The sequence below is a fragment of the Atractosteus spatula genome, chromosome 24 (assembly GCF_055471065.1).
Source record: "Atractosteus spatula isolate fAtrSpa1 chromosome 24, fAtrSpa1.hap1, whole genome shotgun sequence".
Taxonomy (NCBI): Eukaryota; Metazoa; Chordata; class Actinopteri; order Semionotiformes; family Lepisosteidae; genus Atractosteus; species Atractosteus spatula.
Genome location: NC_142729.1, coordinates 7861258 through 7883033, shown reverse-complemented (window position 1 = coordinate 7883033; position 21776 = coordinate 7861258). Strand labels below are relative to the sequence as shown.

The following is a 21776-nucleotide window of genomic DNA, read 5'->3' as shown; positions in this document are numbered from 1 at the left end:
ACTTGAGTGGGGATACAGCCTGCCTGGAAAAGCCTGTACAGATTTCTTTGTGACACAGCGGATAAAAATTAATATCACTACCACTGATCACCACTAGAGGGACCAAAATACCAGCAATTACAGCCCTCTAACTTTCATCACATGTATGCTCCACAACAAACACATTAACACCAAAATCAAACACAGAACAGCAGCAGCAACAACAAGTTAAATAACATACATCTTAGAAAATAAATCGGTGTGAGCCAGCGGTAGGGGTAGAGTTCAGTAATCTGACAGTTTGTGGGAAGAAACTGTCTCTGAATCTGGACATACTTGCCTTTATGCTCCTATAACACCAGAGGGAAGGGGGAGAAAAGTGAGAAACCAGAATTACTGGTATCCTTAGCGATACTTCCAGCCTTCCTGAGAGCAAAACTGTTTCAAAATGTTCACATCTGCACACCAAGAGTTGACTATCATTAGACATACACTACCAGTCGAACCAGAGCGATCCATGCGATAGGTGGAGAATCTGTCAAGCTGAATGGCTGAGTCAGGTGTATTGGGGGTCAGCCAGGTCTCGGCGAGACAAAGAATACAACAGTCCCTCTAATGGCTTAACTCATCCATCTTGCTCTCCACGGACTGCACGTTGGCCAGGAGGATACTCAGGAGTGGGGTCCGGTAGCCGCGGCGCTTCATTCTCGCTTGAAGTCCTCCCCGCTCTGCGTCTCTCGCGTTTGCTTGCTCTGCTCTGAGTCAGGTGGAGGGGGTTCCCCAGGCAGAGGCACCCAAGATAGGAAATATCTGTGTTTAAATCAGTGATTCTTGATCCAGTGTCCACAAGCACTTGTCGGTCATAAATTATTGCTGAAAAGATACACTGGACACAAAAATCCCACAATACCAAACAGATGAAAACATACAGACGAGAAGCAACACGTCTCCAGTCCCCAGTGCCATGTTGATTGATTATATCAGCCAGTGATGTAATGTATCTAATTGAGCCTGCCTATATTAAATGCTCACGTGACTGACTAAATCTGTTGTCATAGAACCGCGCCGAAAGTTCCAGAACTTTTCTCTCTCCCTAGAGAACAATTTATATTCGTCTCTTCACAAAGTGATATCGCTCACTCTTAAAATATTTAAAATAAGAATACCTCACCCACGTGTTGATTTCACACCGGCACTCTGTCTCCTTCGGAGAAATCAGACAGTAAGCCGGTGGACTCCGCACTTCCATAAACCGCACATTGTCCCACCTCACTAAAAAAGCTGACAACCCACAGTGGGGAGTCTTGTGCGCTACCACTGTTGTCAAGTAGTTTGTGTCTGTTTTAGATCCAGCAGAGTCTGTCGGTCCCTTCTGTAGCGCTGTGTGAATTTTAAAGTTTTAATATGTATTTTTGTTGTTTTGGTACAGTTTGTGAATATAATGTTTATGTAAATATGTTTAGGTAAAATGCAAGTTATATTAAGATAAGATAACTTTATTGGCCATATACAATTTCTTTGTCTTTTCGCATACCCCAGCTTGCTCTCCATGAGACACACAGACAGGGAGAGAAGCTTGGGGTTAGAGCGCAGGGTCAGCCATCTATAGGGCACCCCTGGAGTAGCTGCGGTTAAGGGCCTTGCTCAGGGGCTAAACAGAGTAGGATTCATCTGCCAGCCACGGGATACAAACCGGCAACCTGCCAGCCACAGAGCCACTGCACCGTCCTACAGTATATATTATAATTCAACCGGGTTAAATAAACATGCCGTGTGCTCATTGAAGTGGAGGAGGTCCGAGGCTACATGTCCTGAGAGAAACAAAAGGTAGAGAGCGAGTATTAGGACAGCACTGTGGAGAGATCCGGAGTATACAGATCGGCTAGTGAGCTCGGAGGGGGTGAGTTTAATTTTAATTAACAACTGGAGGAAAAGAGGAGAGATTATCGGGAAAAGAGAGAAATGGACTGCATTGGAAAAAGATCTGGAGACGACGTGCAAGGCATCCGCATTCATTCTCAAAGAAAACACTCGGGATCTGCGGAGCGCAGTGAAGAGGCACCAAGTTTCTCGATCGTCAGAGGCTGCGAGTGAACCTGATTTACAGCTCAGAACAGTGGAGACAGGATACACATTATTCTCACCGGACCGTTTGTTTTATTGTAGTCAGAACTCAAATCTATTTTACTGTTTTATCGTAGACAAACCTGTTTTTTTTACTGACTTTACTTTTACTATCCAATATTAAAGCACATTTTTTAAAAGTTTGTGAAATTACTAAATTTGGGGAATATACAGTATCATCTCGCCTCTTAACAAGCGCGCCAATGATGTTTTTGGTTAAAGAGACTCCGTACATTCCTTTATAGTGAATGTTGTTGTTTTTTTTAGTTTCTCAAATGGTTATTCATATATGTTGTTGGTTTGAGAAATTTCACAATGCAGTGTGGTCTATATGCGTTTTTCAATTTTAAATTACAGAAAGTAAGGAGGATATTTGCTCATTGTAATATACTGGGAACACAAGCCTTGTGAAGTCATCTTGTGATCACTAGTAGAGTTACGGTTGAAATTCCTGAAAAGTCTAATATAGTTACAAATTGATTACTGTTTCCAGTGGAGGCACTGCCAAATTAAAAGTTTTGTTTTTTGTGCAATTGACTGAAGTGGGCCAAAATATCGGTCATATTAAGAACCTAGGTCATCTCATGTATTTTATACCATATGAATTTAATGTTACACCTCTGGTTATGGTTACACTTCTGTGCTGTGACACTAGCACACTTTCACTGCTATAGCACCTGCTCCTGTCTGACTCCCATGTTGAGTCTCTTCTCTAACCTTAGTCTGGCCCTCAGCAGCCCTGCTGTTGTGTTCAGGGTGAGTTATGTCAATAAGAAGAGAATTGTACCCAGAGCACTTTCTGCTGGGCCAGACCCAAGCAGGATAAACACAGTCTCAGGTGGAGGGTCTGTCAAGGAGGAGAGTGTTTGAGGAGTTGGTGAAGAGAAGGATCTTACTAGAATTCCTCTAGTAAAACTGTAAAGATTCTTGTTTGAGGGTGTCGGTGTGTTTTGACTATGTTACATGTGAGAGTCTTTCATGTGTAAAAAGTGTACCGTGTTGTATATTTGTGGGAGGGGTGGGATTTGTTTAATTTCATGATCATTTTCTATTTCGTTTCTTTTTTAGGGGGTTTCGTACAGTATATTGGGGTAGTGTGTATGCTAGTTATTTTTTATAACTTTTTTATAAAAACCCTGCTTTTTTCTTCAAATGGTTTATTTTCTACAAATGGAATTGTTTTTCTCAGCATATCTAAAGTACAAATAACAATAAAAAGTCTCCAGTTGACTTACTCCGGTGTTGCTAATTTACATTTGGGATTAATAACTATTTGAAGAAAAACAACAACAACAACAACAATAAACCCAATGTTATAACTGTAAGAAGATGATGTCATAATAAAATATAATCATAAATGTAAAGCATTTGTTATTATGGTTAAAAGTCAAAGTCTTTCTTTCTGTTTCCCTTTTCATTGTACCTCCATGTGTCTCCCTTATTCCCACTGTCTCCCTTCCTGACAGTTTCTTCTCATCATTCTTCTTCCTTCTGGAACCCAAAATCTGAAGCAGCAGTTATCTTCATCATCCTCATCCATGGACACTCTGAGATGGATAATGACATGATGTTGTATATTACTGCTGAGCTGGGTGCTGTAGTGAAGACTTGGACAGAAAGATGTGGAAGAGCTGTGCAGATGTTCAGCTGTGCTCCTGGCTTTTTCTCTGCAGGATGTCATGGTGTAAACTAACAGAGAGATGTTGTGAAGATCTGGCCTCTGCTCTTCAGTCTCAACACTCCAGTCTGAGAGAGCTGGATCTGAGTGGCAATAACCTGGGGGATTCAGGAGTGAAACTGTTGTCTGCAGCTCTGAGGGATCCCAACTGTAAATTAAGAACACTGAGGTAAGTGAACACTGGTTATTTCTTTGTATTTTATTGTTTTATTTACGTATGATTTTTGCCTTTTTCACATACATCCACACCTAGGAATTACAAAATAAAAAAGAAGCCAGGCATATACAGTACAAAGAATAAAAACTGCTATGGAATTTTATACAAGTTCTTGTTTGTAACTCTTGTTATTTCTTAATATCTCATTACTGAGAGATTCAATATGCAATCTTTCCTATTTTGCCCATCTTTTTTACATACACATATATATGTTGTTTTTGGTTTAGAATTCTGTGGGTAATATTCTTCATGTAACTTCATTCATAGAGTCCTTCTTCATTTGAACATTGATTTATTTCATGGCTGTGGTTCTGACAGTTCTAAACAAGTATCTTTCTGCCTCTGAAGGCCGTTCATCTGGTGTTTGTCCCAGAAAAAAAGGACTCCTAACAAGGATTTTTTTAATATTTATTTTTCGGAATATTTCCCCAATTTATTTTCATACCAAAAACTGTTTAGGATATGCCGGGTGTTCCCAGCCATTCTTCCAGCAGTTTATGTTTCTTCCAGTATTGAATATTAATTTTTACTGACATTTTCTCTCAATGAATGTGAATTGGTGGATTTATGCAGATTTTTGCGGATTGGAATGGTTTTAGATTATTCAATTGCTGTGGAAGTGCCAATCTCCTTTTCTCATTTGCATCTTACTTTTAACTCTTGAGTATTCCCCCTCTGTTTTCTGATATTGTACATACTGTACATCTGAAAGGATGTAGGTCTGGAAGTTAGTTAGGTATGCAAAACTTATCTTTTTGTTAATTTCTCATTTTAGAGTCTCATTTACTTCTTCCAAGCCTTGACTGTCCCCAGTGTTTTCTCCTCTCTCTGTGCTTTGACCTTGCCTGTTTGACCACGTCTTGGAATGATCCCTGTGCTTTGAACCCTGCATGTTTAACGACTCTCCTTCAGACTCTCCCTGATGCTTTAATCAGTTCCTCTCAGCTCAACCCCTGCCTTGTCGATCGTGCCTCTAGTTTCACTTTCTCTTGCCTCCCCTGCTTGCTTCCAGCAGAGCCTGCGCCTGGATTCAGTCTCCAGGTTACTGCTTCCATCAGCTCAGTGCAGGAGATATCACACTGGGGCCCTGAGTTCAATTCCAGACCTGGGGTGCTATCTGTATGGAGTTTGTATGTTCTCCCCATGTTTGTCTGGTGTTCCAGTTTTCCCCCACAGTCCACAAACATGATGGCAGGCTAATAGGCTTCTGGGAAAGCTGGCACTGGTGTGAGTGTGTGCCCTTTGATAGACTGGCATCCTGTCCAAGGTTCAATCCTGCCTTGTGTCCAGTGTTTCCTGGGACAGGCTCTGGGTAACTGTGACCCTGAACTGGATAATTGTTTATTGAAAGCAATGTTGATGGTTTTCAAATGCTACACTGCCTGCTTTGTCAGTTAGCTGACAGTAAAAACGTATCTCTTTAATGTCAGATAAAGTTACATTTCAGGGCAAACTTCAGTCTAGATTTATTTGGGAGGGTAGAAAACCTCATGTAAAACCTACAGCACCCAAGCTCTCCCAAATATACAGTCTTACTTCTGTGCAGCTCAGCTTATAAAGCTTTAATAACCTGAGTCACAGCTCAGCACAGAACCTATTCATCTCACTTAAAACTTCTCACTGCTTTCTTTCTTTATTTATTCTTTTTTGCCACACAACAGGATTCAGTGGAATTTGTTTTCTGTACAGAAAAGAACACAGATGAGACTTACTGTACATACAACATATACAGTACAAATTTCAATAAAACAGAAGACAGACAAACATCGTCACATACATATGTAAACAACTTTCCATGTAGCAGCATCATTATACAGTGGAATTCAGAGTTCAATGTGAATTCAGAGTTCCTATGGCAGTGGGAAAGTAGCTGAGGTTGAAGCGGGCAGTCCTTGAGAGGAGGGATCTGAAACGATTTCCAGAAGGGAGAAGCGGAAAGAGATTATGAGCTGGGTGAGAGGGGTCCGAGATGATTTTCTTGGTAGAAAGATGAAATAGAAGGGAGTTCGCAGCCAACAGCTTTTGCAGCTTTGGACACAATCCTTTCTAGTTTGCCTTTTGAGTAGTTATCCAAACTCCCATACCAGACTGTAATAGAGGTTGTCTGAACACTTTGGATTATGGCTGTGTAGAATTGAATGAGGAGTTGCCAGCTCACTCTGTTTTTTGAGTTGCCTAAGAAAAAACATCCTCTGCTGTGCTTTCTTGACTGGTACTCCATTTAAGATAACTGTTTATGTATGTACCCAGAAATTAAAGGTGTTTGTGGTCTCTATAGGATGATCATTAATGAAGATTGGAGGTATTTTGTCCTGGATGAGTCGGAAGTCAATGATGGCTTTCCTGGTTTAAGAAGCGTTGAGTATGATGATGTTGTCCAAACACTAGGCTGTTCCCCAGTCAATCTGCTTAACAAGTCTCATCATTATTTGAGATGAGGCCAACAATGGTTGTGTCATCTGCATATGTGAAAATCTTGACAGAGTCATCCTGAGATGTGAGGTTGTTTGTGAAAAGGGAAAAGAGCAATGGAGATAGGACACAGCCTTGGGGAGCATCTGTGCTGAGAGTCAGAGAACAAGATGTCCTGCTATTCACCCTGACAGTCTGTTGTGTTAAAAAGTCTGGAATCCAACGACACATAGCAGGGTTGATGTTCAAGTCATCAGGTTACTGAATAATTTATGTAGATTAATGGTATTGAATGCTGAGCTGCAATCTAAAAAAAGGATGTTGGTATAGGAATTGGGCTTCTCCAAATGCTGAAGTATACAATGGAGAGCCAGGTTAATGGCGTCTTCGACAGACCTGTTGGCCCAGTAGGTAAACCGGTGAGGATCCAGCGGAGGAGATGTACAGTGCTTGAGGTGCTTTCATAGCCACCGAAGTCAGAGCAACTGGTCTGTAGTCGTTGAGGCAAGATATTTCTGAAGAGGTATTATAGGAATAGGTATTAAAGTGGATATTTAAAAACTGAGAGTGACTTTCTGCTGAAGAAGTGAAGTATTATAAATGTTGGTAAACACAGGAGCCAGTTGATCAGCACAATAGCTGAGGGCTACAGCTGACAAATTGTCTGGGCCTGTGGCTTTCCTTTTATTTTGTTTTTTGAAGATTGCTCTTACTTCGTCGGTATGGATGGAGGAAGGAGGAGGCAAAGGGGTAGACGAAAATGAAGGTAATGAAGGGGCCTGCACATCAGGTTTTTCAAACCGAGCATAAAACTGTTTGACTTTATTTGGGAGACTGGGGTCATCATCCAGTAAGGTGACGGGAGTTTTATTCCTTGTAGTTTGTCATTTCCTGAATTTTCCTCCAAACTGTTCTTGAGTTGTTGTCAGCAAATTGTTCCTCTTGTTTTTTACTGTACTTGCTCTTAGCTTTCCTCAGTCCAGAGCGCAGTTTATATTTGGCTGAGATATATTCAGGCCTGTTGCCCTTAATAAAAGCCTTGTTCTTACGTCATAAGTCTTGCAGTTCTTTTGAGCACCACAGTTTCTTGTTACTGTATGCCTTGAAAGTTTTTGTAGGAATGCATATCTCTTTGCAGAAACTTACATACTGTAGGATGTAACAATATCAGTGTCCCCAGATCCTCACTACCTTTTACAGATGCACTACAGAAAGCACGCTGACAGGCTGCATCACAGTGTGGTATGGCAACTGCAGTGCTGCTGACCGCAAAGCCCTACAGCGGGTGGTGAAAACTGCCCAGTCCATCACTGGGGTTACCCTCCCATCTATCCAGGACATTTATGACAGACAGTGCTTGAGGAAAGCTCTAAGCATCATCAAAGACCCCACACACCCCAGCTACAGACTTTATGATCTGTTACCATCTGGAAAACGGTACCGGAGCATTCGGGCCCGGACTACCAGACTCAGAGACAGTTTTTACCCCCGTACTATCAAACTGTTAAATTCCCAGCCTCTCTCACTCTCACTCTCACCTCACCTCTCACCTATGATCTGAACCTCACAGTGCCTTCTTCCTTTCTTTCTTACTGAAAACCCAAACACACATTGAAAATCTGCCTCTACCATACTGTACATGTCAAAAGCTCACTCCCCATAATTTCTAACCCTTTATTTTATTCTGTTGATGCATATTTTTGCACATAACCTGTTACTTTTTCTGTTGTTTTGCACATTGCCTGTTGTTTTTTTTGCACATCGTCTGTTGTTGTTTTGCACACTGCCTGTTGTCTCTGTCTTTCTTTTGCTACACAATTGTATTGTTGTTGTTGTTGTTGTGTTTTTTTTCTCTTTGTACTACTTATGTCCGAGAGCTAGCTAAATAGCATTTCGTTATACCATATACCATGTATATGAGTGTAATGACAATAAACTTGTAACTCGTAACTCGTATTCATCCAAAGAGGCACAAGCAGTGCTAAATACATTCCAATCTGTACATTCAAAACACGCTCACAGGCTTTCTATAGCTTTTGCGGACCAGACCTTGACTGTTTTAACTTTTGATTTGATATTTTTTCATTTTTGTTTATAAGTCGTGATAAGCAAAATTATTGCGTGATCTGATTTTTGAAGCGGTGCTTTAAAATAGGTGCGATAGACTGGGCCCAAGGTCCAGTAGCAGTGACCTAGTATTCTATCAGCTCTGGTAGGACAGTTAACTTGCTTTTTACACCTAATATAACTCAAATCATAAAAATTATAAAAATAAATAAATTCTGCAATTTAAATCCAGTAATGCCAAAGAAAATAATTTGTATTGTTAAAAAAATAAAGAAAGGAATAGTCGTTTTGAGGGGTTGAGAGAAATAGCATGGGACCCTGACTTTAAACCACATAAAATAGATGTTTTAGTAATGATCATTGAGGGGCATAAGGAAGGTCTGGAACAAGACAGAATTACTGGAAGTACCTTCATTTCTTGCTGTCTTCATCCTTCCCAACAATGAGAGAGGCATCAGTTTCCATCTTTTGAAGTCTTTCTTAACCTGATTTTTTAGCACCTTAGTTAAATTTTAATATGTTTTCTGGGTTTTGGGTAGTGCAGTTGAAAAACATTTTATTCTATTGTAAATTATATTTTTATTTCCAGGGATAATGCCTTTTAAATACAAAAGGCTTTAATATCCTGTGAAATGCTTTTTGATGCTTTTTGTGGACCCAGAATTTTTCATTTTAGTTTTCAGTTCTTGTGTTTAAAGATGCAGTTTAGTGTAGCCAGATAAGACCACTAGCCAAAAAGTCAATTTCCACCTGGAATGATGTCCTCTCAAACATTTTATAATATTTATTGAATTAAAAAAGTGATTATATAGTAGAAGTATATAGTATACAGTAGAATCCTTAGATTTCTTATATGTCTTACTGTGTCCTCTCACCAGACAGAAATATCCAGTACAACAAAACAAAAAACAAGAAAGAAAGAAATAAGTAAAGCTCATGGCCTTACAGTGCCTTTGAAATCCAGCGATCACTGTTGGAGATTGGTTGTGAAAATACCCTGATGTACTCTGTTACTTTTTGGAGATACTCCACTCCTTTGCCATTGAGCCTCTTCTATATCAGCTCCACTGGGTCAGCAAGAGTTTGTCCATCCCAGGCTGCCCTGATCCTACTATCCGGGACTCAGAGTACACTGATGACATCATGGTCATGGCTGGGGGAGAGCAGGATGTCAGGGCTCTGTAAAAAAAAATCCCTAGAGGACATTCAAGTGTTGTCATCAACTGCTCATGGCCCAGTCTTGTGTCCTGCTGAAACAAGCAGGAGACCTCAGACTCTCCCTGGTCCTCTTTCTACTGGACACCTGTGGGTTTGACCTGTCCCCACTGCCTTCTTTCCTCTTCAGTCTGCTGGAGGAGTGGAGCTGTCTGTGTGTGTGGAGAGAGGAGGAGACGCCCAGTCTGTCCTTGACTCCACAGTTTCTAATTCAGGGTAATGAGTGAGCCAGAGCCTATCCTAGCAAGCAATGGGCCCAACACAGGGTACTGGTTGTCAGTCCATCAGGGGGTCGACAGAGGAAACCAGTGTGAACACAGAGAGAACATAGTGTACAAACTCCAAGCAGACAGCTCCATAGGTCTGGAATTGAACCAGGGCCCTGGCACTGTGATACAGCCATATTAACCGCTGCTCCACTGCGTCTCCCCTCTTAAACAACCCATCAGCCACAATACAAGAATGGAGACAGAACTGGGTCACTTTTTATTCTTCACCAGCAAACTGGTCTGAGCCAGTGTCCCCCAGTTACACCACCTGCTGGACATGGACCTGGGCTGCTGGCACTGTGTAGACTGGATGTGAGCTAATTTGGGACTATATTACTGCAGTGTACAGGCAGATATTCATGCCAGATTCTGACTACATCTTGGGGGATGCTGTTAAAGTAGGGTCATCTCCCTGAACATTCCTATAGTCTCGTGCTTTAGAGGAACGGTCTCTGGCCACAGCTGAGGGGAAAGATCTGTACAGGCTGTGCACCGATCTCAGCTGTTGTCTCTCCCTGACACTCCCTGGAAACTTGTGTGGGGATAGAGCCTGCCTGTGAAAGCCTGTACAGATTTCTCCCTGTGACCCAGCGGATAAAAATTAATGCCCTACTGCTGGTCACCACTAGAGGGTCCATGACACCAGCAATTACAGCCTTCTAACTTTCATCCCTGTGCATAAAATGCTGTGCGTAAAATATTTATTATCTCATCTGAACCACTGATGTCTCAAATTGAGAGCCCTGTATTGAAAGTTCACGCGGCTGACTAAATTGTTCATCATAAAACTGTGCCGAAAGCTTAATATGCAGAGGCACACAACTTTTCTCTCTCTAACTGGAATTTTTGTTCTTATCTCGACACACCTTTATCGGTCACTTCTAAAATATTTATAGTAATATTTCACCCACATATTGATTCCACACTGGCACTGTCTCCTTCAGAGATATCAGACAGTAAGCCGGTGGACTCTGCACTCCCAAAAACCCACACATTGTCCCACCTCACTAATAAAAGCTGACAACCCACAGTGGGAAGTCTTTTACGCTACCATTGTTGTCAAGCAGTTTGCGTCTGTTTTAGATCCAGCAGACAGAGTCTGTCTGTCCCTTCTGTAGCTCTGTGTGAATTTATGTAAATACTGTTAATATTTTTTTGTTGTTTTAGTAGTGTATGTGAATATAATATTAATGTAAATATACTGAGATTAAATGCAAGTTATATTGTAGTTCAACCGGGTTAAATAAACATGTCCTGTGCTCATTGAACTTGAGGGGGTGTGAGACTACTTGTCCCGAGAGAAAAAAAAGCTGGAAAGCGAGTATCAGGAAAGTACTGTGGAGAGATCTGGAGTGTACGGATCGGCTAGTGTGTGCTGAGGGGGTGAGTTTAATTTTAATTAACAACTGGAGGAAAAGAGGAGAGATCATCCGGAAGAGAGAGAAACAGAAGGGACTGGATTGGGATTGGAAAAACGTCTGGAGATGATGTGTTAGGCATCCACATTCATTCTCAAAGAAGACATTCGGGATCTGCGGAGTGCAGTGAAGAGGCAGCAAGTTTCTCAGTCATCAGGCTGTGAGTAAACCTGATTGGTTTACAGCTGAGAACAGTATGCACAGGATAAAGATTATTCTCGTTTGATTTATTGTAGTCAGTACTCAATATTTGAAAAAAAGTATGTGAAATAACTAGACTTTGGGATTCATCACTTCTCCTTTAGACGAGCACGCCAATGATTTTTTTCTTTTGGTTTAAGAGACTTGGTGAATTCCTTAAATTAAAATTTAAATTACAGAAAGTAAGGAGGATATTTGTTCATTGTAATATACTGGGCACAGAAACCTTGTGGAGTCATCTTGTGATTACTGGTAGAATTACAGTTGAAATTCCTGAAAAGCCTAATATAGTCACAGATTGATTCACAGCTGTTTCAGGTAGAGGCACTGCCAAATTAAAGGTTTCATTTTGTTGTGCAATTGACTGAAGTGGGCCAACACATTGGCTACATCAAGAACCTACAGTAGGTCTTCCCATGTATTCTATACTGTATGAATTTAATGTTATACTTCTGGTTATGGTTACATTTCTGTGCTGGGAGTCAGGCACACTTTCGCTGCTGTAGCACCTGCTCCTGTCTGACTCCCATGATGAGTCTCTTCTCTAACATTAGTCTGGCCTTCAGCAGCCCTGCTGTTGTGTTCAGGGTGAGTTATGTCAATAAGAAGAGAATTGTACCCAGTGCCTTTCTGCTGGGCCAGACCCAACTCCTCTTCTACAAGAGCAGGATAAACACAGTCTCAGGTGGAGGGTCTGTCGAGGAGGAGAGTGTTTGAGGGGTTGGTGGAAAGCAGGATCTCACTAGAATTCCTCTAGTTGGCAAACATTCGTTATTCATTATATTTGTTAGTTATGGAGCCACCTTCCCTCTCGCTGCCTGACTTGTTGCCATCTTTAAACTTTCCGTGTCCAGATCGCAGCAGGTGAGAGTAAGGAGACAAAGACAGAAGAAAAGAGAATCCCAGTTACAATACAAATATATCTTTGTGGTAAGGGGGAGTAAAACATCAGTATTTACGGCTAGTAATTAGAGTAAGATTTATAGTTGAAATTTTAGCCTAAATATAAAGTTAAAATCTCGACAAACAGAGTTATGTTGGAAATGCACAATTTTTGTGGAGCAGAAATACAAATAGAAAATAAATGCTTTTTGACATCTCAAATCAGTATCGATCAAGGTCTCCAAAACAAACAAGAAAAAGAGCATTTTCAGAGAGCAATTACTTTGTGTTTATATAGAATAAGTCAGTGGTTCTCAAATTTTTTGGACCAAGTACCACCCCTGATCAAACCAAAGCATCCAACTACCACCTACAAGTCATCTTCTCATAGGAACCACAGAAAATCTCAATGACCAACATGAACACGTGCACTCGTACTCACACACACGTATAATAAAAATAGCACTGAGCACTTACCATTTCAGTGAGATGGGTCAGTCTATTTAGTCGAACAAAGCAGATGTGAATTCATTGGTTGAGCCTTGATACAATTCACAAGTTTGACAGCACATTCTAACAGATTTTAAATCCTCAGGCATTTTCTTGACGGCCAAGGCCTTGCGGTGGATGCTGCAGTGCTTCCCTTCATATCTGGAGCACTCTCTCTCTATAATTAATGCAACTACACCGCTGTGTCTGCCTGTTATCACTCTAATACCGTCTTCACAAACTCCGACGCATTCTCTTCGATACATTCATTCAGAAGCTGAAATATGCGCTCTCCTGTAGTTTTTGTTGGTAGTTGCTTACGGAACAGAAAGTCCTCATGGGACATGCCCTCAAACTCATATCTAACATAAATGTGCAAATTGGCCAAATCAACGGCATCTACAGACTCATCTAATTGCAGTGAAAAGCATCTGCTCATCGTAACATGCTCTATCAGAGTACTTTTGACATCATCTGCCATATCAATAATTGTACGAGTGACTGTGTCATTCGAAAGGGGCAGCAGGTTGAGCTGTTTAGCAGCTTTTTATCCACACATAATACATGTTACGTCACATCCCTGGAGAACTCACCGCCCTTAATCAACTCCTTCACATTCCAGTGCAGTTTCCAATTAACTAATCAGACACACCTTCTTCCACCCGCCTACTTAAACCAACCTGACACACCACTCCTTGCTCAGTATTGGGTTTTACCTAGCTAGAGCTTCCCCGTTCCCCGTTCCCCGTTCCCCGTTCCCCGTTCCCCGTTCCCCGTTCCCCGTTCCCCGTTCCCCGTTCCCCGTTCCCCGTTCCCCGTTCCCCGTTCCCCGTAAACTCCTGCTGATACTTTTGATTTCAGAGGATTTTGCTTTGGGTCCTTCTTCCTCACTGTAACAATACGTGTCAGCTCTTTTGCCAATGGTAAACAAAGTTCTTCACATATTGTGTGGGGCTTACCTGCTTAAGCAATTCGCAAGCTTGCATTTTCCCCCGTTTCTATTTCAGGAGTCCGTCTTAGAAGTTAAAAGAAGTTTTTATTTCATGCACGTGGGAGTGAAACACAGAGACACTTGGTGTATTTTTCTCAGAATAACTTAGAACAGTTTTTAAATATTTTTCTGTTATCTGTCATGCTTTCCTGGGCTCACAAGATTGGCATTGTTCCAAAATCACGCATATTCTCCTACTTCCCTATTTGCTGCAGATAACTTTTTTAAATTCAATTGGTCATTTGTGTTCATATCAAGCATTCCTATACAGTGGTATAGAATTACATAGTACCTCTTGTGTCCACTCAAGTATTAGCGCGTGCTGTATCATAGTACGTAGGCTGCGTATTTGACACATAAACTCATTTTATTTAATCAGAAAATATGAAAACCTGTCCCAATTTTTCAGTGCACACAACAATTTGGCTTACCACAGTTTGAGAACCATGGGAATAAGTGATTGTATTTATGATCAATCTAATTTCTTATTCTTTTAAACAGTGAGATTTCAGCTGCAAAAGATCGCACCAGATACAGCACTAGCACTGCTTGCCATAGAAGTTGAGGAAAAAGTGAATTAAGCCATAATCCAATAATTCGGTGATCAGTAATAACAGTTTAAAATGTGCATAGATTAATGTAAACATGCTGGAAACTTCACAATTAAAGAGCTCTGTAGGACAAGAAACAAAAAGTAGAGAAAACATAAGCTTTTTAAGGGTGAAACTAAAATTCAGTCTAAAATGTTAAGGCAAATTAAAATTCAGGACATAAAAAGTGTTAGAGATGTAAATAAAGCTTTATATGAATTAATAGCAAACGTGGTTTCATGGAAGGCTTCTTAAATTGTTGAGCATTCAGGTCAATTGTGAGGGGAAAGATTTTTAAATATATTGTGTTAAAGCAAGTCAGGTTTTTTTTGCAACACATAAAATACATTTTTCTAAGAAAGTAATTAAGCTTGTCACTAATGGAACCACTAAATAAAGACAAATATAGAAATCTTATTTTTTTTATTCAATGTTGGTAGCAGGACGAATTTAGGACTCAGTAGCTGTCAAGTTAAAATCAGTGTATACTTTGTCGCAGAGTTGCTGCAAGAAGGTAACAGTGAAAACAGGTATTTAGAAATGACTCATTTCAAGAAGGACATTATAATTATAAATTTAACAGGATAGGGAAAGCACAGAAAATATGTACATTTAGATTGATCAGATCAGTATACAAAGCCATTTAGCAAAGAGGGTGTGAGAAGAGTGACAAACCAGTATAGTTTAGATCTTTTTTTCTTAACCAGGGAAAATCTGATCATGTTTCTCTATAACAATAATAATAAACTTTATTTTATGGAACAAGTAATAGGTTTATTCCATGCTAAAAAAAAGAAGAAAGAAAACACAACGTTTCGGCCGTGGAGCCTTCTTCAGGTGTTTAATCTAGAATAACTGAAAGTGTTATCTGCAGGCTGCACAAAAAATGGCAGGTACAGTAAAATTAGACAAAGATTGTTTGTTACCATGTGGTAGATGAAAAGGTACAGATTAAAAGTAAGTTCTCATGGAGCATGTTAAGACTAGAGATGTACAGTAGGTAGGAAAAAGATAATTTGGGGAAAGTTGAGGAATACACTGATAACAAGGATACTTCCTAAGAGGGTTAGGCATGCTTTTGACAAATGGACAGGAGATGTTACAGACTGCAGAGGAAGATGATGAAGTTAACAGACTGTATGTTTACATACTGTAGATACTGAAATGAGGATTGTATTTTAGATTTTGTGAAATTGCTAGCATTCAACTGTGTGTTGGGTGTAGATAAATTGAAGGAATGAGCAAACATAGCTGATTTTGATCCAGAGCCATTATCTGAAGATATTTATATTTAGAGGCAATTTGTTTAAGTACAGACTAAATACAAATACCAGAGAAGTGGAAAAGCTGTTTTGTTAAGCCAGCAGTATAAAATAATGTATCCTGTGAGATCCTGCCATATCATAGTGGGTTTAATCCCTCTGTATAGTTACACAATTCCTTTAGTTCCATCCATTTTCTAATCTCTTTATCCAATACAGGGGAGCTGGAGCCTATCCCAGCAAACAACGGACACAAGGCAGAATATACTCAGAATACATCACAGGGCAGACAAACAGACAGAAACACACACACACACCAGGACCAGTATTCCCATAAGACAAGTCACTGACCAGTATGTAGGTATCTGTACAGTACCTGGATAAAACCCACTTGAACCCAGAGTGAACATGCAAACTCCACACATACTGTACCCCAGGAATTGAACCTGGGGTCCCAGCACTGCAAGATAGCCATACTAACCACTTCACCACCGTTAGAAATGGATGGATATCTTTCTAGTTCACAGATTTGCATGCATTATTTAATTTTGAAAGCCACTGAGACATCTGGTGCTATTTATGAAAAAGCTTACAAAAAGCATGCTTAACACTGCCACCCTATTCCTTAGTTAATACATTTAGTTGTTATAAACAGTTAAGACTGTTATTAATTGTTGATAGCAAAATATTTTAAAATATTTTACCCTAATTTTTCTTTACTAATTTTGTATTTTACTTATTTCCCAAAACTCAGATTTAACGTACATTTGAACAATGACTTGTATTTCAAATATTGAACTAAGTTAGACATAACTTTCAGAAATACAATCGAGAATAGTTTTGTGGTATTTGTTTTGATGACACTTTGCTTAAATTTATAAAAACCTAAAGGCGATTAAAATCTATAATATTTCCATGTCATGTCATTAGGAAGTACAATACGCTCCTGCTTTGTTTAAACAATGGTTTAAAAATAGATTTTATGGGTGAGAAAGTAGCTATCCTTAATGATAATTAAAGGATTTAGAAGTCAAAGGAAATGATTTAATTTCCTTTTAATTTTAAAATTAAGTTGCTTAATTTTAAAATCTAAATTATAAAGGCAGACGCGATCTGTGCCTTAAGCGTTCCAGGCTGCAGACGGCTCATTCAGTATTACAGAGCTCCGCGCCTCCTCCCTCTCTCACTGCCGCCGCTTCTCTGACACAGAGCAGTGGATGGGGAGATATTTTCCCAGCCTCTGATTGGGGAAAAAAAAGACCCACTGATCTGCTTCATACCATAGGAAGATAGTAGAATATGATGTTTATGAAATTCAAGTGTTTTAAGTGTTTAATTAAAAAGTTATTTACCAAGTTTACAAACTGATCATGAGGAAGAAAAATCACCCGTTTTTGAGAACAAAAAAGTTTTTTTTAACTAAACTCATTTTTTATAGCTTTTAAAGTCATGCAATTCCTAAGTTAGGCAGGGTCACGTCATTGTTTCTTATTTTTGATGTTTTTATAACTGGTGCCTCCAGTTGAACTGTAGAGATTCTTGTGTGATGGTGTCGGTGTGTTTTGACTATGTTACGTGTGAGAGTACTGTATGTGTAGAGAGTCATGTGTAAAAAGTGTGCAGTGATGTATATTTATGTATTATTATGTATATATTATTAGTATATATTATGATGTATATTTTTGGGAGGGACAAGGGTTGTATAGTTTCATTATTGTTTAATTTTTTTTTTCTTTTTAGTGGGATTTGTATAAGTATATAGGGGTTGTTTGTGTGTGTGCTGTTTACTGCTTCACATTATTATTGTTTGTTATTTTTATTTTATGTGTTGTTATGCTTAAAACCCTGGTAGTTTTTTTCTTCAAATGGGAATGTTGTTTTTCTCAACATATCTTTAAGCAACAATAATAAAATCTCCAGTTGACTTACTCCAATGTTGATAATTTACATTGGGATTAATAAACTATTTGAAGAAAAACAACAACAACAACACTATAACTAACTAAAAATAACTATAAGAAGATGACATAATAAAAAATATAATAATAAATGTGAAGCAATTTTTATTATGGTTAAAAGTCAAAGTCTTTCTGTTTCCCTTTTCATTGTAGCTCCATGTGTCTCCGTTTCCCACTGTCTCCCTTCCTGACAGTTTCTTATCATCTTTCTTGTTCCTTCTGGAGCCCAAAATTTGAAGCAGCTGTTATCTTCATCATCCTCATCCATGGACACTCTGAGATGGATAATGACATGATGTTGTATATTACTGCTGAGCTGGGTGCTGTAGTGAAGACTTAGAAAGAAAGATGTGGATGAGCTGTGCAGATGTTCAGCTGTGCTCCTGTCTTTGTGTCTGCAGGATGGTGAAATGTGAACTAACAGAGAGATGTTGTGAAGATCTGGCCTCTGCTCTTCAGTCTCAACACTCCAGTCTGAGAGAGCTGGATCTGAGTCACAATAACCTGGGGGATTCAGGTGTGAAACTGCTGTCTGCAGCTCCGAGGGATCCCAACTGTAAATTAACAACACTGCGGTAAGTGAACACTGGTTATTTCTTTGTATTTTATTGTTTTATTTAGATATCCTGAGACACACAATATTCCCTGTTCACATGCATTAGAAAAATACATCAGAAGTATAGAACAAAAAGAAGGGGGGCATCTAGAAAGACAAATAACTGCTACGCAGTTTTATACAAGTTCTTGTTTGTGACTATTGTTCTTTGTTAATATCTCATTACTGAGAAACTCAACATGCAATCTTTCACATTTTGCCCATCTTTTTTACACATTTGTATGTTGTGGTTGATTTATAATTCTGTGGGTAATAATGATTCATTCATAGAGTCCGTCTGAATTTGAACACAAGGAGTCACTTTCTTCTGCCTGCCCTGCTTGCTTCCAGCAGAACAAAGCAAAGCATTATGAAAATAAATTCTGCAATTTAAATTCAGTAATCACAAGAATTTGTATTGTGAAAAAAAGAAAGAAATAGTCATTTTGATGGGTTTATAGAAATAGTGTAGCAGAGCTAGTTTGGATATGGTGATGTTATCGCCCCCCTTCGCGTAGCAGGGACCTCAGCCGCCTGGGATGAGGGAGGTCTCCTTTAGCTCATGCGACTGGTTCCCTGTTGCATTACCCCGGAGACCCAGGTATGCGACCCAGGTGTTGCGGGACAAACCGGCAGGGTGGAGCAGAGGGGGACATGAGCCCACGCGGAACCACAATGTCACAATAGTAAAGGACCCTTACTTTAAACCACATAAAATAGATGTTTTAGTAATGGTCATTGAGAGGCATAAGGAAGGTCTGGAACAAGACAGAAAACCTGGAAGTACCTTCATTCTTGCTGTCTTCATCCTTCTCAACAATTAGACAGGCAGCAGTTTCCATCTATAGATGTTTTGCTTCAGTTGATTTTCTAGCACCTCTTAATTATATTTTAATATGTTTTCTAGGTTTCTGAATATTGCAGTTGCTCAACATTTTATCTTATCCCAATCCTATTGTAAATTAAATTTATTTTTGACCTCCAGGGATATAGATTCCCCAATAACATTGCTTCAGAATCAATCCCTATTCTGAAAAGTTGGTGTAGTCTGTGATTACATCTGTGAGAACAGTGTAACGTTGCCATAGCCAAAATGTAAATGTAGTGGCTCTCTGAAGGCACCAGTTCTGTAGGGTTTGGGCATTTACTGTGACAATTATTAATTGTAGCAGTAAATCACAAAGTTAATTCTTTTGATGGCTTTAGAATCCAACCATGCGACATAACTCAAACAACGCACACACACAGGTACTAATACACGAGGATACATTTATTAATACATAAAATATGCATATAAAACTAACAGATCTTATCGAGAGGGTTATCAGAATACAAAAGATATATATTCATTCAGTTACGAAGAGTTACACATATCAAGAGGACATACGTTCAGTATATCATTCATTTAGACCGTTTCATAAGTGAACTTGGTTATAACTTCTACATTAGATACTTGAAACAAGTACATAACTCTTAGGAATTAAATTGATATCAACTGGTTGGGATAACAATTGAATTCTCGAGCTGTAATGCATTGAAGTTGAATACTCATCCAATCTCTGTTGATTCAGATCTCCTGCAGGCACAAAGAATCAGCTGCAGGCTTGTTGCTGTCCAATCCACGCTCTCTGGCTCCGTGCCAGGCTGTGCTGTGCGGCTTGCGACGGTGCGCTGCTGATGCTCACTGACCGGCTAGTTAGTGTTGGCTTTAACTAGCAAAGTTTGTGCACAGGAGAAAAGATGACTGTGGATCCCAGCAAGTCAGGAAGAGGACCGGTTCGTTCCTGATGAAGACTAGTTCTGAATAGTGATTCAGCTGTCCACAGTTCCGACCTGTTCATGAGGCCTGCTGCTGGTGCTAACCTCGGGTGGATCCTCTGGTTATTCTCTGGCAACCTCCGCTCTAGACTCTTAGAACAAAGGAAAGTTCTGGCACTCGGACACACTGGCCGTTCCGTGGTTGTCCGGGCTGAGTCTCAGGATGGTCAGGAGGCGCGCTGCGAGAATGTCCTGCCCTTGGGAGCCTTCTGCTCCTGGGCCGTCCTGCCCTGGAATTCTCCTTTGAATTCCCTTTAGAATAGTCCCAGAAGGTCTACTGAATCTCTCAGGCCCTCTGTTTTGCCTGTTTTTACCTGGAGGAACTTCAGCTCATTGATTGGCTGAAAGTTCCATGGGCATCAGAGTCCCACGTGGGTTACTCGGCCCTACCAGTCCCTGATTGGTTGATCAAGGTGAGATATGAGTCACTTACTCCTGACACTTAGGAATGCAGTCCAGATGTCCAACTGGCACTCCCTAGACAGATAGGCACCAATGGATGACCATTGATCATGATAGCCAGGCTTAGCTAAGTGCATCCCCCTTTGGGAGCTGTCCTAGGACCTTAAATCACCCTGCACTAATGGTCTCTCTGTGGGTGCACCACAGAGATGAACAGAGAAATGTGGCCTCATTTGGGAAGCTCAGAAACACTTAATTCTGCCTTATTATTAAGCCTCGCCGCTACAACAGGAAAATATTAATTTTGGCTGTATATAATAACATCATCTTTATAAAGAGCCTGATTGTGTGTTCTTCCTGCTATATCACCTCCCTCTGTATCCTTTTGTTGTCTTATATGCTAAGAGAATAGATCAGCGGTGTTGTAACAGAAAGAACAAGGTTCTGGATCCCGAGATGAAGTTAAACAGATGAGTTTATTGCATGCAAGGAACAATAAAGTCTCGTTTAAAGGAAGGCAAGGAACAATAAAGTCTCGTTTCCCGCAAGAAACAACAAAACCGAAGTATTGTTCAAAGTGCCGGTACAAACATTAGGCTTATATAGTCCTTCCTTGCTGCTTCGGACGTCATTCGGTGTTATGGTAAAGAGGGGGGTCATGGTATTTGGCCAGTTAAGAGACCCTGGCCAAATGGTCAGTTTAAGATTACACCCAGGGGGGTTCCTAACTTGCATCTGGAATCCTTATCAGTTAATCCCCTTTCCTGCCATAAACCCCTGTTGCTTAGAAGTCTCATTTTCAGGCAGAAGTGACTTAAGTTAACCCTTTTTACATCTTGTGTCTTACTTCATTCCCCCCTTATAAAATATGGCATACGTCAGGACTGCCCATTTTTTACACTTACAATGTCAGGGCAGATCTTTCCTTTTTAGATGTACAGGCATGCATTACCATGACATTGTGCGTTCCACGGTTACAACAAGATGTGATTGATGTTTTTGTACAAGTGATAGTTACAATTATACATATAAAACAATCCTAATCCTACAAATACATAAAGTCCTACCCCAGGACCCAAACGCAGACCTCAGCCATGTGGAGATCTATCGTCAGGATCTTGGAATAGCAATATTGACCCAACTCCGATCATCATTTTTTGGCTGATAGATATGCCAACACCCGGAATGTATTGATACCATATCCCCAGT

The 21776-nt window shown here is 40.0% G+C and overlaps 1 protein-coding gene across 1 annotated transcript in view; it reads left to right on the top strand.

Annotated features, from left to right (window-relative positions):
• The window catches only part of LOC148815848 (NACHT, LRR and PYD domains-containing protein 3-like), a 124190-nt gene that overhangs the window by 77687 nt on the left and 24727 nt on the right, over positions 1–21776 (top strand). Inside the window, exons 9-10 of the mRNA XM_088904849.1 lie at positions 3777–3950; positions 18154–18327. Coding sequence (XP_088760975.1) covers positions 3777–3950; positions 18154–18327 — 348 coding nt within the window. The remainder of the gene's footprint in view (positions 1–3776; positions 3951–18153; positions 18328–21776) is intronic.